Raw genomic sequence first — 17,879 nt, forward strand, 5'->3', positions numbered from 1 at the left:
TTGCACTTTTGTCTTTGAAGTTGTTAGATTTGTTTGTTCTCAGCAATGTGAGGCCAGGGGCACAGTAATTACATTCTGCCTGATGCATCCAAAATTGAGGCAGTCGCTCACTTACTGCCATGGGTGACTATCAAGTACATATGACTTGCATTTTTACACCATTTCCCGTAACACTAAAACTAAGACAGAACTATCTACAATTTATGCACAAAGTTGAATCATGTGCTCCACTTCAGTTTGATCTGAACATATTTTTGATAACCTCTTTCAGATTCTCGCAGCCTATGATTTTGATAAACTCGAAACCTGGAGTTCCTTTTAGAGATTCTTCAGCTAACTTTGGTACAATGCATGTCTTGTAACCCAGTTTTGCCAATGTATGTATCCTTTTATCCATTGCAGAAACCTGTCATAACAAGGTAACCATAGTCAAAATTCATTCCTGAAAAAAATGGGAAAACAGTTTTGAATGCAACACAGTAAGTTATCCCTTTAACTAAGGAACACTAATAATTATAAGCTTATAAGTTATAAGTGAATTAAAGTGAACACAGTAAGTCACATTCAATGTTGTTTAGAGGTAATACATGAAAATATAACTTCACTTGGCTCCAATATTTTATAATGACCACCTAATTAATATATAGTGATAATGGTATAAGTTCCGTCCACGTTGAATTTAAAAAGGTAAAGAATCTAAGTTTGGAAGGTTGGGCAAGCACCACTCAGATTCCACCTCTAAGAGTGAGATATCGTATTAAGCCAACCTGATTAGTAGCCAGTGATATTCAAATTTAATATATTATATATCAGATCCACCTTCTCATAAGTCGATTGAAAAATTCACTATTTAGAATCCAGTGGTATGCTCACTACTGTTACGGAGGGGTACTCAGACTAAGGGTTTCTTACATAAAATGCATAAACAATGCTGACATAAGATTAGATGCTGAAATAAGACTGAAATAATAAGCTTACCAGGCGAAGTTCACCACATAGTCCAATTTCACCAATGAATGCAGTGCTATTGGGTATAGGGGACTCCAAGAAACTGAAGAAAACAAGAAGTAGGTGTATGCATATGAAAATAAGCCTTGAAATAAATTGCTCTAGGTAGTGCAGACAAAATAAAGAAAACAAATTTGAAGTTCCCTTTTCTTGTTCTTTGAACACGTGACAGAACATTGATCCCAGAAACAAAACTAATGTAGTAGATCTAATGCCAAATATAGAAAAGTGATGATACATGCCTGCTGCAAATTGCTGCGGCTACTGCAAGATCACCAGCAGTTTCTTTCAGTGTCAACCCACTAACAACATTTAAGAAGATGGCCTAATACAGTAGAAGCATTTCGATTAAACGAAAGCAAAAAGAACAGAAACTTAATCTACGATAAAAGCAAAAACATGATTTTAAGCTACTACGTACATTCTCCTGGAGCTTTAGACCAGCTTGCTTTGCAAGCACCTGAAATAAGAGACATTAGGATGAAAGTAGCCTCTAATCACAATGTCTATAAGTTTAGATGCATGAAGTATGATAGCAATGATTCACGATTTGTTCAACATAGCAACAGAAAGGAGAGTCCGTATATGACATGATACATGCAAAATCCACAACCTGTACAGAAAAGATATTTACTCACTGAAATAATCATGGAAGCTCTACTAGCTTGAATTCCATTTACATGCTGTAAAACTGTTTGACCTGTTACACATAATGCCTACATCGAAGTTGGGAGCAAAAGAAAAAAATCCAATCAGGTAACAAATGATATATTACAAAAGGCAATTACGAGCCATACACGTGGATGAAACAAAAATAGTCGCACAATTGACAATTATCATCAGGTTAACAGAACTATTTTAACTCTGATCAAGCTGACAAAGTGAATTTCAACGTGTGAATTGACTTCATAGAAAAACAACACATGTAATAGGTAGTGGAGAAGAGACCTGAATCTCAATGAGAAAACTTCGAGATCCATCCATTATTACAGCAACAGCTACACCAGCCAAATACTCTGAATCTGAAACCTGTTCTCCTAGAAACATCGCACCGGGATTTGAAACAGCTTGTAATCCTGATTGTGACATTTCAAATACCCCAAGCTGAGACAAGGACCAAAATCAAGTCCTATCAGTTACAGACTAAGAGAAGAATACTTTCTTAAAAATAAAATTCAACAAATAAAATGTGAGGTGGTTAATCTGAAGAAATTATGCCCAGAAAGACCACAAACCAACACCCATCAACCTTAAACCCATTTTAAGTTCTCTAAAATGCATAAGCAATATGAAACTGCTTGTAGCAAGGTACAATGACCTGAACAGCAACAGTTCACTTAAATACTAAAAAATGGACCCAGGACATCCGCACCCCTTAACAAAAACATGAAATCATACAACTAGTTTTTCATGCAACTGAAAATATTCAGAATGAATTCACCTTTTTCAAAAAAAAAAAAGGTTCTCCTACAAGAAATTATAGTTGGAAGTAAGAAAGTTGAGAATACACTTTGACAGTTTAAAAAGTATCCAAGGAGCACAATTTTTTTTTTTCGAAATCCTAGAAACAAACGTTAATGACACCAAAAGAAAATTAGCCTGTTTATCTCTTAATATTTATGAACGGATGAAGAAAGCTACAGCTGCACTACCATTGTACCTCATCAGTGGATCCAAAACGATTCTTCACAGATCGAAGCAAACGATAGGATGAGTGCTTCTCCCCCTGAGTAGTGATATCAGTGATCTAAAGATTTAGAATGGATAGACTCAAAAGGTTACCAACAGTCAAGTAAGCCCAATGTGACAAGGTACTAACTTCCATATACAGCACGACATCAACAATATGCTCCAAAACACGAGGTCCAGCAATCTCCCCAGATTTGTTTACATGCCCAATCTGAGATGTACAAACAACAAAGAGCAAGGATAAAACACCGTGAGACTGTGACTTGGTTACAACCCATTGAAAGTGTTCTATAAACTAAAAATAAAGAGAAAGAATAAACAAGGAGTCTGTAACTAATACACATAGAACTTAAGAGATGAAATTCCCTGGTATTGAACATTGAGAGAATGAGAATACACATGTAATATGTCGTTACCTAGTATCTGAAAGAGTGAAGAGTGTCTCTTTGTTCTTGTTATAATTCCATGGAATAAGAAGCCTTTGTGTTATAATGAAAGGAAATGAGTAAATCAAAGTGTGGGCAACTCACCAAAAAAACAGGAATGTTAGTCCTCTTTGCAAAAGCCAGCAAGGCTGAGGTACATTCCTTCACCTGCCACATAATAGAATTTCCAGGAGTAAGCACTTGATCCTGAAGCCATCATATGGTATTAAAAAGTGTACTTAGTGATTTGAAGTTTGAGTGATACACAACTACATAAACTGATAAAAGTGTCTCACAGTCAAGACCCTGATAGTCACAAGGTTGGAGGGGGGGGGGGGGGGGGTGGTTCAGATGCAATACAAACATTGACAAAAGCAAGCAAGTTATTCAAGTATAGATCAATTCAAACAACACAAACTTTGGTTTCGGAAAGTGTAATAGCCAAAGGCAACCAATGAACGTCAGAACTCCAGAATTTATCATATCTAGGTATGTTCAAGTAATAAGTTTAACCTGACCAATGCTTCCAGAGCTTCCTGCCACTCCTTCAAGGTAAACTGTTTGAATGGAATCAACAATTAGAGCCTGTGGAGCTATGGACTGAATTTTCTTGAATATATCCTGAGGAAAAGCAAGATAATCAATCGTCCAAGATTTTTTTTCAGAATATTCCAGACTAGGACAAGTAACATGCATACCTCAGTGATGATACAATAAGCACAGAATGTGGATATACACATATGTTTGAGATACTTTAAATAAAATTACAGTAAGAAAGTCACGGAAATGGGTAGGTACTGCACCACTCGACTAGAGTTAGACATTGCATAGAAAAGTAGAATTTGGATCAAAAGTGCATAGACTGATTAAGATCAATGGATAGAATTAAAAAATGAAAGTTCCAAAGTAGCCCAAAGAAATTCAGGATGGTGTTCACAAAAAAAAAGTCCAGAAAATCTGTCAAGACTAATCAATTTATCAGAATATTGTAAACGGCAAGAAAAAATTCAGTCATCTTCAACCATGAGCTACACACCTCAATATCAGTACTTGAGTACAGGAAAAGATCATCTGCTTCAATCCCCATACGGTCAGCTCTGCTCCCAATTTGCTCAATACTCTGCCAGAACACAGAAATGTATTTAATTATATATATATAATTATGATTTCTAATCATGTGTCATAGCCCGGTGAACTAGAGATTCTGTAGGCTTGTTGACCACCGAATTCTACTTCAGCTCCACAACTGATGTCATTCGGCCACATTTTCAATCTAAATGAGTTTGCTACTTAATGAAATGAAATTAGTGTTTAGTTACCTTAATGCTTATTGATGAGCTGCAAACAATAATTGATATAACAACATTAAAAGTGGCGGAGGGTAACACTTCTATCAGTTCCATGGGTCTTGGCGCCTTGGAACCTGGGGAGACCTCTGCGTAGGATGGCTCCAGGTTTTAGTGAATACATTAGGCTCTTTCTCTTTGTCCCTTCCATTGTCTTGGTTGGTTCTCTGGTTTAATTTCTATGGTAGTTTCATTTAGGTTGCTTTAGGAGACTAGCATGGCTTAATCTTGATGTGGCCCTTGCAGGCAAGCCACACCTGTAATTACTTAAATTTGATTTTATAGGGGGTTGACAATCTATTCCCAAAAAAAAAAAGTATGTAAGAGAATCCTACGAACACAATCTAATTGAATCTATGATGCAGTTGCTCAGCAAAGATAGAAACTTCTATTGCATACAAGAGCTAGATAGTGGAAGAGGGAGTACACTGCCTTAGGTGACCTTTTAAACAGAATGACTATATACAAATACCAGGCATGGAAAACACTGACCTCTTCACCGGAGACATATACAACACTGGATGCTTTACCAAGCTCCTGTCTTTCAGCTATAAGCGCAGCAATCTGGCAATTTATAGTATAATTTGATGCAGAAAAAAAAAACAAAAGAGTAAAAGTAAATATGGGAACTAAAATATTGAAAGCAGGATATAAGTAAGACATATATCTGTGTTTTGGAAAAACTGTAAAACAAAGCATTATATGCTCAAATTGCAGTACCTGCAATACAAGTGTACTCTTGCCAACACCAGGATCACCGCCAATGAAAATCAATGAACCTTCAAAAGGCATACAAGGCACATTTAGAAGCTGACCATCCACATACAGGCTACAAGGATGCAATGATTCATATAGTTGCCTTTTTGAATGGTGAGTTAATAATTATTTACACACGACAGAGCCGTTAACTAGTTGATTGATAACCACAACATTTCTTATAAGAAGTATAAGTTTAACAATTCTCCATTCTACCCTTCAGTGGAAAACATGCATGCTTCAATAATTTACATGTTCGGTAAGTGTGAAGGCAAAAGATTAAGAGTACAAAGCTTAAACATACTGCTGAGGCTAACATATTCATCATAGTCCAAAAGAATTATAGTTATCAATGAACAAAGGAGTCATAATTCAATCCAACCTGGTACAATACCACCACCAAGCACAGTCGCAACTTCACTTCCAAAGGTCCCATGCCTGTCCACAACCACAAAAACATTCACACAATCATCAAAATCAATTTCCTAACTCAAACAGGAACCAAACATTCTTCCAAAAACCAAAAATGAACTAATCAGCTACAAAACTCACAATGGAATGCGCCGATCCATCCAACTAATCCCCCGGTTGACATCATTCAATCTCACCGGCTGAACCTCCCCTCTAGGCAACCAAGACCTCACCTTCTCCGAGACCCCAATCCCATCATCACTTCTCTCCGAAAACTGCTTCAAAGTGTTGAACTGCTCACAACTCCTACACTTCCCCAACCACTGCCCATGGGTCTCCCCACAGTCGTCACAAACCCAACTAGTCTTCACCTTCCCCTTGCCATTTTTCACCGACCCACTTCCTGATTTGACCTTCCCAACACTCCTGTCACTCTTACCCTTCTCAATCTCACTCACCCCATTCACCAACCTCGCCGGACTCATCTCCTCTTGGCTTTCTGAGTCTCCCCCATCGCTTCTTATTGAGGCCTTTGGGGAGGGAGAGAAGACGGACCAGGCGCGGCGGGGCTCCTCGGAGGAGTGGAAATGGCGGGAAAAGGTGGGGTCTTGGAAGGAAATGAGAGATGGGTTTGGGAGGGAGATGGGTTTGAGGAAGCGTTGGTGGGTGTAGATGGCTCGGAGAGCTCTCATGTCTGTAAATTGCATCAACAGAAGAGCTCAAAGGTTGAGAGAGAGAGAGAGAGGGGTTTGTAGGGTTTAAGAGCGACTCTAAATACTAAACCCAAAACAACATAAGAACCCGCGCCAAGTTCAGAGGACTTGTTTTGGACAGGCTTCACCTGAAATCCTGGGTTTTTACTTCTTTTTCCTTTTGCAACCCGTCACTTATTTTTTAAAAAGATGATCTAGCAGTTTTCACACCTATTATCTTATCGTAAGTCATTCTTAACCGGAAATACTAAAATAATTATAAAATTAAAATAATTATAAAACTAAAATTATAGACCTATTATCTTATCGTAAGTCATTCCTAACCTGTGACATCAACTGTTTCTAATTTATAGGGCTAAATTTTTAATCATAAATTATATTTTAATATTTGAAGTTGTTATTATATGTTTAAGTGTTATAATTTTATATTAGATTCTTATTTCAAATAAATAAATTATTTTCATAATTAAAAAAATTAGTTTTTACATTTTATTATTATATATATTAATTGAAATTAGTATTGTCTCTTAGTTCTCTAATTCAATCATATTTGACGTGATAGTATATATTTAATAAAATAAAAAAAGAATGAAGTAATAACATTACAAATTCATCTACTTCTTATTATGTCGAATAACTTGAAAACAAGAATGATCAATCATTTTCAAAGACAAAGATTTGTACTATCGCATTAAAATATATAAATATAGATTATTTTTTAAATTTATTTCTAATTTTAATCCTCAAAGTTAATATTTTATTGTATTAACCAATTTACAATTAAAATTAATTATATCTATCATCATAATTAAAATTAATTATATTAATCATTAAAATTAATTGTACTAATCAACAAAACATAATTGTACTAATCATCATATTAAAATTAATTATATTAATCAAAAATAAATAAAATTAATTGTACAATCAACAAAACATAAAATTAATTGTACGAATCATCAAAATAAAAATTTATTGTATTAATCATCAAAAAATTAATTAATTACATTAATAATAAAATTAAAATTGAAATTAGATGTTGATAAATTGTGGGAATCTATTAAATAAACAAATGATATTTGCTCTCAACTCAAAAGACGAAACAAATGATAGCCCTTAATAATGCATTTTAGCCCTCACTTAATGTCTTTTAGCTCTTAACTTAAAGGGGTTGGAGATTGAGAGTGCAAAATGAGAACCTTTTAGTCCTTAACTTGGGTGGGTTGAAGATGACCTAACCTAACTCACTACGTTGTAAGTAAAGGTACCGGTGAATTAAACAATTACAACTTTTACGTGTTTGATCTCAAAGATACAATCAGACCAAAAAAAAATAATCTCAAAGATACAAATTGAGTGTACTATCCTTAGACAAATTTGCACGTGTAATAAAATAAAAGTTGCAATAAATTTTTATTTCTATGATACAGATGTTTTTACTCACATAAACCTTCATGCAGAGAGAACTATGTGCTCTTAACTTTTGAAAACTTTCCATCGTATATGTACTAGTACACCATTTGAAAGATTGTAGCAGCATCAATATATCAAACTCTCTTCGGTATCTATTTAAGACTCTTCTTAATCTCTGGACTGTCATACCTAACTTGTCTTTCAAGTGTTCTACATAATAGAAAGTGGTGTACCAACAAAGACGATACTCCCCCATATTAGGCTTTTAGCCACCCGCTGAAGTTCAAATATAGGGTTTTAACAATAAAGACTTTGACATTAGTGCAGAAACGGGATCGAAAGGTTGCTGATGACTCATGGCAGGAAGCAAGGTTGCAGTCCTGAGTGAAAGACAATGATATGTGAATGGATGTTTTCACCCAAGTGCCATGACAAGTTAGAGTCTTGATCATCTTAAAGTTGAATCTTCGGTCATCATCACCTGAGCTTTGACCGATCTTAGTTTAGTTCAATAAAAAGTTTTATCAGACCCGCAAAAGTTAGATTATATCTTTGAGGTAAATTAGGTGGCATTTGCCATGACACGCATGCAATTTAGCTTCAATAATTAAGGTCTATGTAATGAAGCATTGGAGGATTAATTTGAAGCTACGAACAAAGTTTATTATACATGCATCCTGTAGCTGGATGTATTTTAATAACTTGTTTGGTTTCCCAAGCACGTGGAAATGAACTGGTGTTTTGTTTATAAAACTGAAACCTCCAGAATCGTCCAGTTCAATGCAAACCTATCACCATCTGTACAAATAATGTTGGAGGAACCCAGGATCGTTCAGTCAACCAAACTCGCATAGCTACCATCAGTACTAATACTATGCATTCATTTCACGAGTTCTAAATCGAAGGTACTTACACACAACTTAGTTGCGTGTCGAACACTTCCATCTTTATCTCCATGGACAAGAGAAATCATTAGTACGTGTTTAAATTAGGGACACGGTTATGATGATATGTCGACAGTGTTCTAATTTAGGTATTTCAAAGTTCGAAATGAAGCGAGCAATATCAAAACTAGAAATTAAGTACATAGTCGAACTAGAGTAAAGAAACGAACCATATCGAGATGTTCTTGTTTGGTTATTAAACACAAGCCCGCTGCCTATTTTGTCGAAAGTTGCTAAACACAATCCAAACGCAAACCCGTAATTGGTTCGAGACGAATTTCTTCGTTGGTGTTGTTGCGTCATTGTATTATTTGCCTTTTGGCTTTGAAACAAAGGGAAGCACATCAATGGTTGTTAGGTCTTCAATCAATCACAAAGTAAACCACTACAATAAGTTATGCTAATTTCCATAGTTTTGTAGTTATGCCGATTTCCATAGTTTTGTTTTTGTTCTTGTACATTCGAAAATTCCAGTTCATTCGAATTCCTCCTCTCACTCATCAATGGAGGGAAGAGCAATCAATAAAAGACAAGACTCTGTTGAGGAGCGTTGAACTAGGCCCTCCATTGAATTCGAAGACCAAAGTCTTCTCTAAATATAATACACCAAGCAATCACCTTTCCATTTCAGGCTTCTCTCTTCTCTCTTCTCTCTTGGTTTTGTCCACCTGGAACCAAGAATCTCATTCCTTCTCTGAGTTGAACATCACCATCCACCATGACATAAGACAAACATTAGTGGCAACGTCTGTGGACATTGCAATAAATAAAGGGGAAGCTTCTTTCTCTGCCTACGTTTTTTGTTCATTACCTTTTACCAACTGTTTCATCACCCCAAGAGACAAAACAAAGCCTCAAGTTCTCAACTGATATATTTTCAGACATCAAGCAGATCAAATCAAATTGTTGGTGCCCTTTTGAAAGTTCTGATCGTTACTGATTTGGGTAACGCTCCTTTCAATAAATAGTAAGTTTTCGTTTCATTTCGAAAGGGTGTTGCTTTGTTTGCTGTTTTATGTTTGAATGTTGTTGTTAAATCTCTTGAGGTGAGGGTCATATGAGATGTTATGGGTGTGTATAAAGCTTGGGAATTTGTGATGGGTTCTGCTTGTTTATGATTTCCTTGATCTTTTTTGGCTCAATCGGTTTTGGGTTTTGTGATTCTTGAATTTCATTCTGTTTCTGGGTATATACATTTGACCAAAACCAGTCTTGCTACTTATTGTTTTCCCTTTTTGTTTGATATGATGAAGTTGGTGATTTCTTGGGTTATGATTTAGTATGTATGGGTTTTGCTAATTATTAGGTTCTTTGAGGTTAATCTGACGTTGATTTTGGGATATATTTCTGCTAGTGCCTTGTGGTCATGTAGATGGAGAATGATGAAGAAGAAGACTCATAATTGTTCTCTGTGGGTTAATGAGTTTGGTTTCAATTAGAGATTTTTAATAGTAATGGCAGTAAAGAACAGGGATATAAAACCTCTTCTAGTGAAATTTGGGGTGGCCTTGGCTCTCTCTTTTGCTGGATTTCTCTATTCTCGTTTTAGAACAAGAAGGATCAAGCCTTCTCAACCTCCTCCACGCTCCTCGGGTTCGTCTTCACCTTAGTTTGTTCCATTTCAGTTGAGCTCTCCTTTTATCATCTAAGTTTTATTTCGCAAACATTTTGGTTGTCTTTTGTTTATAGGTGAAGGAAGTGAAGCTGATAAGGGAGTAAGACCTCTGCAGAAGGATCTCCTTAATATCACCACCAGGAAAGCACACAATTCTCCCAAGGCTAGGATTTCATCTGAAAAACATGTATGTATTAGCTGATTCATCAAGTCTCAGATTTATTCTTGAAATGCTTAGCTTAATTTTCATGACTCAAGTTTATACCAGAACAACGAGTGTGTAGCTGGACAAGAAATTCGTAGTTACACATAAACTGACTTTTATAACTTCATTCAAACAAAAATAAAATGATGGGTTTGGTTGGTGCATCTTGTTTTAGATATACAGAGGAAGAGAGCAAATATTTAGGAAAGCTCATTTTGCTTATTGATCGTGTTACACTTCCGGTTCTAGAATCAAATATTTAGTGTTTTCTTAATTTCTCCTCCCCTCTGATTTCCCCTAATAGGTGTTGCAACCAATCAAAGAAGGTTGATGTGTTGATCGCAAGTGCATAACTCCTTCATGCAATAAATTTTAAATCTTCCGCGTGCAAATTTTGTAGGAACTTTGACATCTTGTAATTACTAATCACACATTCTTTTCATTTCCTATTTCTGTATGTATATTTTTTTCATTTCTCAATTACAATAGGGAATATATGCATAACTCATGTTCAAAGTCCAAATTATGTCTTATCAGATGCCTAGGAATGAGTTTACAGCCTAGTATGAAGAATCAAATCAATGATTATGTTTCTACTGAATATTATTCATTAATTTCTTTAATTTTTTTTCTTTATGATCAGGAAGACACATACATGCCGAACGTTAGTGTTGATGGTTGTACATCTAGTATTTCTCCAAGCAGTAAACATATTGGAGTTAAAGATAATTTGCTCTTGCCAGAGTTTAATGATCTTGTGAAGGAATTTGACTTGGCCGCATTTCATCCAATGAAGAACGTTGAAGCTCCTAGGTCAGATGTGGAGACTCCAAAGGCATTTAGAACTTTAGAAAACGACGACTATGAGCTAGAAATTAGACAGCTCAGGGACATGGTTAGAAAACTTCGAGAGAGGGAACGGCATCTTGAGGTCCAGTTGCTAGAGTATTATGGCCTTAAAGAGCAGGAGACTGCTGTTTTGGAGCTCCAAAATCGATTGAAGATAAGCAGTATGGAGGGACAACTTTTCAGTCTCAAGATTGAGTCCTTACAGGCAGAAAACCGTAGACTAGAGGGGCAAGCTTCTGATCATGCAAAAGTGGTGGCTGAGCTTGAGGCTGCTCGGGCAAAAATTCGGACACTTAAAAAGAAACTCAGATCTGAAGCTGAACACAACAGAGAACAGATCTTAAATCTTAAGAAAAGAGTTGAAAATTTGCAAGACAATGAAGCTGCTGCCTTCAATGCAGAGATTCAATTGAAGCTGAGAAGGCTAACAGATTTGGAGGGTGAGACAGAAGAGTTGCGAGCATCTAATTTGAAATTGCAACTTCATAATTCTGACTTGGCTCAGAGGTTGGAATCCGCACAAGTCCTAGCAAATTCTATTCTGGAAGATCCAGAGGTATAGATTACATCAACTGTTCTATTGTTTTTCCCTATCTTTGGTCATTATTTTTAATGACATATCATGACTGTGTATGTTTTTTTTACAGGTAGAAGCATTGAAAGAAGAGAGGGACTGCTTATGTAATAACCCTAAATTTTAGACAATGTTAGTTTGATTTGGAATTCTATAAAATTTTGAATTTTATTAGAATGAACGTATTTGGTTGCGACGTTAGTAAACGAGAAACGGAAACGTTCTCGGAACGTTTAAATTGAAAAACGTTACATTTCAGTAACGTTTATATCGACTTTTATTCCGTCGATCGGTTGCGAAAACTTCCTTCACGAAAGTTGTAGAGCTCGTCGATACGAGTTTGTGGATATGTGACACGTTCGAATCGGACGTCGTACGTAAAAGTTATTAACGACGGAAGTTAGTTTCCGATTTGGAAAAGGGTATAAAAGGAAAGAACTGAAGGGTTAGGGTTTCCATTTTCGGAAACCCTTCACCCCGCCTCCCTTTTCCCTTTTCTCTCTCTCCCCCTCGCGATTTTCTCCCTCCCCGAGCTCTCTCTCCCTCACTGACCTCGCCGGCGATCTCCATCGCCATTCGACCGTGGCCTCCACCGCCTAGCGCAGGAGCACCGCACGGCCCTTCTCTGCAGACCCCGAGGTCGACGCGTCTCCTCGCGATGTCGTTAACCTCCGCGCTCCAACCCGAGACCGCAAGCATCGCGCCACCATCGAGCACCACTTCGGCGACGCAAGGGCACGGGGGAGAGCTCCACGACGCCGATCCTCTCCCTTAGAGCCCTCCACTATCGACCCAGGGGCACCCAAGTCCTCCCCGAGGAATCGAAGGTCCACCTACGATCCGAGCGTTTCCGACATCAAATCGGAGGTTTTAACTGCGATTAAGGTATGATTTGTTGTTATTGATGGTTGGATGGTGATTGTGATGAATTTTGGGATCGAATTGAGGAGATCGGAGGTGTGTGAGGAGGAAGGGTTACCGCCGCCTAGAGGCGGCGCGTGGAGGAGCGTGGGAGGAGTAGGAGGCGGCCTAGGACCGTAGGAAGGAAGAGGGGAAGGAGGGGGAAAGTTTGGAGGCGGCGGTGGCGTGATACGCACCGTGGTTTGCCTCGGCGCGTGGGCCCCACGCGCGGCCGGCCGGAGGTGGCGCGTGTGCCACACGCGCCGCCGTGTGAGGCGGTGTAAATAGTTGACTGAAAGGGTATTTTGGTAATTTACTGTGTAATGGTAAATGTAAATGTAAATTTTAATTACTACGGTAAATGTAATTAATTTTTACCTTCGGTAAATGTAATTATAATTTACTTTCAGTAAATGTAAAAAGTAAATTGTAAAAAGGGTAATTTAGTAAATTTTATTTACTGAAATTGTATTTACATTAAATCGTACGTATACGTACAGAAATACGTATATAATATTTATACGTACAGAAATACGTATTTAATATTTATACGTACAGAAATACGTATTAATATTTATACGTACAGAAATACGTATTAATATTATACGTACAGAAATACGTATTAATATTTATACGTACAGATAATACGTATTTAATATTTATACGTACAGGAAATACGTATTTAATATTTATACGTACAGAAATACGTATATAATATTTATACGTACAGGAAATACGTATTTAATATTTATACGTACAGAAATACGTATATAATATTTATACGTACAGAAATACGTATTAATGGAGTATTGTACAGTAACCGTGAATAGTGAACAGTGAACAGTAACTTCGTATAACCAAAATTGCTGAACAGTACCGTATATTACAGTTTTGGCATTTAAAGGTTTACGAAACGATTCTAAATTCTGTTCTTATTCTTTTAAGGTGATCGTTAAATCGAGGAAAGGAATTAGCATCGCGAATTGTGGGATTACGCTCAAGTCAATAAGGTGAGTAAAATCTCACTGAATTACGAATCTACCCTCGCGGTGATTCAACATTTTTGCAAGTGTGTTTATTTAATGAATTACAACATGTATATAACTTAGTGGACTACGTATATATATAGTATAATGGTAATAAATACATATATATATATAGTTCATTAAATTACATACTGTTATTAATTCATTAAAAATAGTCATTTCGGTGACAGAAAAATTGTGCATGTGTGATTTTAATGGTACGATATGATGTGAGATTATCGTACGTAATTTTTCAGGTGTTTATGAAATATGACATGTATATGATATAGTGGACTATGTATATATTGTATAAATGGTAAATAAATACAAATATATATAGTTTGCTATATAATATACTGTTATGATTTTTATTATGATATATTGTGAAAGTTTTAAAACGTACAATATGATGAGTGATTATTGTACATGATTTTATCTCGGAAAATGTGAAATATTGTGATTTGTCTTCGGACGTGATGTGTGGTACAATATGATGTGAGATTATTGTACATGTGAGGCAAGTCGGAACCTAGCCTTTGGCCGGGCGAAAGTTACGATACAGTTAGAGCTCTAGTCTGTCTGCCATAGTACTGCATGAGGTAACGGGTGGTTATCTGATCATGGGTACTCAGCTTGTTTTGGATGTTGGGTGGCGGGTGGTTGCCCAACATCAGCGGTATACTAAGTGAGGGGTAACGGATGTGTACCAGCGCTCATTAGATACCATTTTGTGAAAGTATTAGAGTAACCAGATGGGTTGCTCGTTTTCTCATGATTTTTCATTATACTGTGTTGATGTGGAGTTGTGTCTTTTATGAGACTTGAGTTATCTTAATATTTTACTCATACGAGCTGTAAAGCTTACCGGGTTTGTGTTGCAATCCCGGTGCACCAATTTCAATGGTGTAGGGAATACTTCCGCAGGTGCTGAGTAGTGGTGATTGAGTGACGACTCCGAAAACTCGAAGTCGATCGCATCCAGTCGTGGTGAGGTTCCAGCGTGGATTGTGTGTGAGATTTGGTGTGATTTTATTTGTGAGGTTGTTGTGAGGATTATACAATTCCATTTGTTATATGTTGAATTATCATTTGGGTTTGTAATAATCGGCTTGACTGAGTTATATTTTAAACTCAGATGTGATCCGCTGCGACATTAAAATGATTTCGATTTCATTGAGATTATTTTTGTGTTTAACGATTCTAAGATTTTGAGTTTTGAAGCTCGAAATTTTAGGGTCGTTACAGTTGGTATCAGAGCCTAAGTGCGTATTTGGCGATTATCAATACCATCCAGGAGCGATGATCCGACTGCAGGCGGGCTCCCATCACATGCTCCTCGGTATAGATATGTTGTCGGGTACGCGAGAGTGTTAGGAGCCATACCTTATGGTTTGGTCCTGTAGAGAGTATTGTGACGATACTCCGATGATTCACCTTCTTCTGAAACTTCATGATTGATATTGGTTGGATCTATTTTGTCGAATTCGAGACTTCACATGTATGACTGAGTGTTAATTGTTGAATGGTGATGAATTTGGAAAATGGCCGTGGACAGGGCCGAGGACGGACGAGAGGTCGAGGCCGAGTTAGGGCTGCAGGCCGAGTCCGCAATGTACAGAACCTTTATTAGGAGGCTGCTCCACTGGAAAGACAAGTTGATCTTGTTGCTATCATTAGAGACGATAGTCGTGTGTTGAGGTCGATCACAGACATGAGTGAGCTGCTAGTGCTGTCATTTCATGACGCTTGGATCATATGGTAGCGGACCATTGGATCGGAGTATTGGGACTTACTTGGTGATGATTGAGTACTCTGAGTTAGAGAAGAGGATGATAGCCACATTCATTTATTGATAGTTGGAGGGGTTAGGATTGATTCCTACGCCTATGGGAAACTCTTTATGTGTCACTTCGCTTTTGGAGTGTTCCTCGAAATTGGAGACAATGAACGGCTTGTCCTACTGTGATTGGAAGTAGAGAGTACTCTGCATATTTGATAGTGATTCCGGACCACACTATGATATGATCTGAGGAATTGATTGGTTGAGGCCGCAGTACGCGGTGATTGATTGTGTTGACGTGATGAGTTCTTTCATAGACCCAGGATACCAGAGTTTCGTATCTGTGCCTCGTGTCGGATAATGCCATGATAGCTAGAATCTTGGCAAATGTGGAGTTTGTGGATCTAGAAGCAGCTATCACAAACATTGTTCTACTATTCGAGTATAGTGAGGTGTTTCAGGAGATACCGAGTTACCTTCTTCGAGAGTTGTTGAATTCTTTATTGATGATGTGCTTGGTATAGCATCTGTAACAAAGGCGCCTTATGGGATTGGGAAAGAACGAGTTTAAAGAATTGAAAGAGCAGATAGATGACATATTAGACCTAGGGTTCATCAAACCTAGTGTCTCAGCTTGAGTGGTGCCGGTGTTATTCGTGAATAAGAAAGAAGTCTCATGCGGTTGAGTGTGAAGTAAAGGGGAATGATTAGGGTGACCATCAAGACTATGTATCATTTACCTAGGATTGATGATGTGTGTGATACGTCCTTAAGGTGGTGATACAATTATTAAACTGAGATTCACATTACGTCGTTGTTACGTTCTAACTCGTTTTGTTTCGGACTTTGACAATTGAAGTTACACATTGTTCTTGGCTGAGCAAGAAATCTAATGTGTTAAAGAGATTTCATTTTGACGTCACGAATTAATTATTTTGCTAGATGAGCATTTAATTGAGAATGCTGATCTTTCAGGATTTAAATATTTTGGTGTTGGGGATTGGAACTTCACAATGCCACAGGTCCAAATGAGACGCAATGGCGGTGAAGTGACTCTATCGAAGGTAAGGTATGAGATGACCTTAGCTTAATGATGTTTTAACGATTTGGTCGTGACAAGTACCTTCTAACTGGTAAAGAAATAGTTGGGGACTAAATTTTCTTTTCAAGTGCAAGTGGCGTTAATGTTGGAGACTTAGAGGTTCTTTTCCTCTATACATCAGATTGTTTATTGTTGGATAGGGAGAAGTTGACTGAAGTGTTCAACAAGGGATAAATTTTACAATAAAGAGTAATCAATTATATCACTGCTTGCAGAGAAGTTATTTTGGCCGAATGCGTTGGCCATGAGAGTTCTTAATGAAAGTAAAGAAACAACTGTTTAGAGTGGTGGTGTAGCAACCATTTTTGGGTTGATTTTGAGGAGACAATAGAACCAATAACCAGCTTCTGTTGTTGAATCAATTGCAGAACTTATTAGTACTACGACGGTGGGGGAAATCAATATGTTAGATAATGCCACTGGGGCGTTTGTGTGGGATCGTATGTCATGAATTTGAGGCATGTATGAACTAGGGGGTAAAGTATATCTCGGTCGCGGTCTTGTAGGATTTTGCGCTGTAAATTCGCTTAATTTTCATGTTTCACCGTTGTGGGATAAATACCACCTTGGTCTGACTTGTAAATTGTGGCACACCACTCAGGGAAGCAAGAAGCTGAAATTGATTTTCGACGGTAAGTTTTGATGAGAGGGGTAGGATGCGTGATGCATCTCTCTTGTGGTGGTGGTAGAATTTTCTACAGCCTTTTGCGTATATTAGTCGATCCTCTGGTGAACTGTTTGAGAGTAATTCATAGTCCAAGATGGTGTCCCGTGATGGTTGTGAACTCGACGAGTTAAGATTTCCTTATCGTGATACCGATACAAATAGGGTACTTGGGCGGGTATCATGCACGACAACTTCATGGTTATAATAAGATGATCTTGAAATGAGATTATTTTGTTAATTGGAAGGATTGGTATATTCGTTATTCTAGCGATGCATTGTGGTGAAGTCATGAAGTTATTGTCGTGATAAAGCATGTTTATTTGCAAATCACTATGTGTAATGTAAGTAGGAGGCATGAGTTAATCATTGAGTTGACTCATGTTAGATGTTGAGAGTTTTGACCATGCTCAGTGGTAGGAGCTAACTCATGACGTGAGGATAGTCTGTCAAATCGCAA

At 37.4% G+C, this 17,879-nt stretch overlaps 2 protein-coding genes across 2 annotated transcripts; one reads left to right on the forward strand and one right to left on the reverse strand.

Moving 5' to 3' along the window:
* Nucleotides 1-6,374, reverse strand: LOC126800782 (uncharacterized). The gene is made up of 15 exons (XM_050528194.1): nt 5,777-6,374; nt 5,607-5,662; nt 5,189-5,247; nt 4,961-5,032; nt 4,159-4,242; nt 3,636-3,743; nt 3,228-3,290; nt 2,828-2,908; nt 2,669-2,734; nt 1,957-2,112; nt 1,647-1,724; nt 1,430-1,468; nt 1,251-1,333; nt 979-1,051; nt 1-406 (listed from the first exon to the last, which is right to left on the reverse strand). Exons 1-15 carry the CDS (start codon nt 6,340-6,342, stop codon nt 233-235), a joined length of 1,758 nt encoding a protein of 585 aa, XP_050384151.1. The 5' UTR covers nt 6,343-6,374; the 3' UTR covers nt 1-232.
* Nucleotides 6,375-9,443: 3,069 nt separating this feature from the next.
* Nucleotides 9,444-12,178, forward strand: LOC126800794 (protein CHUP1, chloroplastic-like). Its single transcript, XM_050528210.1, has 5 exons — nt 9,444-9,672; nt 10,060-10,298; nt 10,395-10,507; nt 11,169-11,930; nt 12,022-12,178. The coding sequence occupies exons 2-5, from the start codon at nt 10,160-10,162 to the stop codon at nt 12,073-12,075; spliced, it is 1,068 nt and encodes a 355-aa protein (XP_050384167.1). The 5' UTR covers nt 9,444-9,672; nt 10,060-10,159; the 3' UTR covers nt 12,076-12,178.
* The last annotated feature ends 5,701 nt before the right edge of the window (nt 12,179-17,879 follow it).

The sequence above is a fragment of the Argentina anserina genome, chromosome 6 (genome assembly GCF_933775445.1).
Source record: "Argentina anserina chromosome 6, drPotAnse1.1, whole genome shotgun sequence".
NCBI lineage: Eukaryota > Viridiplantae > Streptophyta > Magnoliopsida > Rosales > Rosaceae > Argentina > Argentina anserina.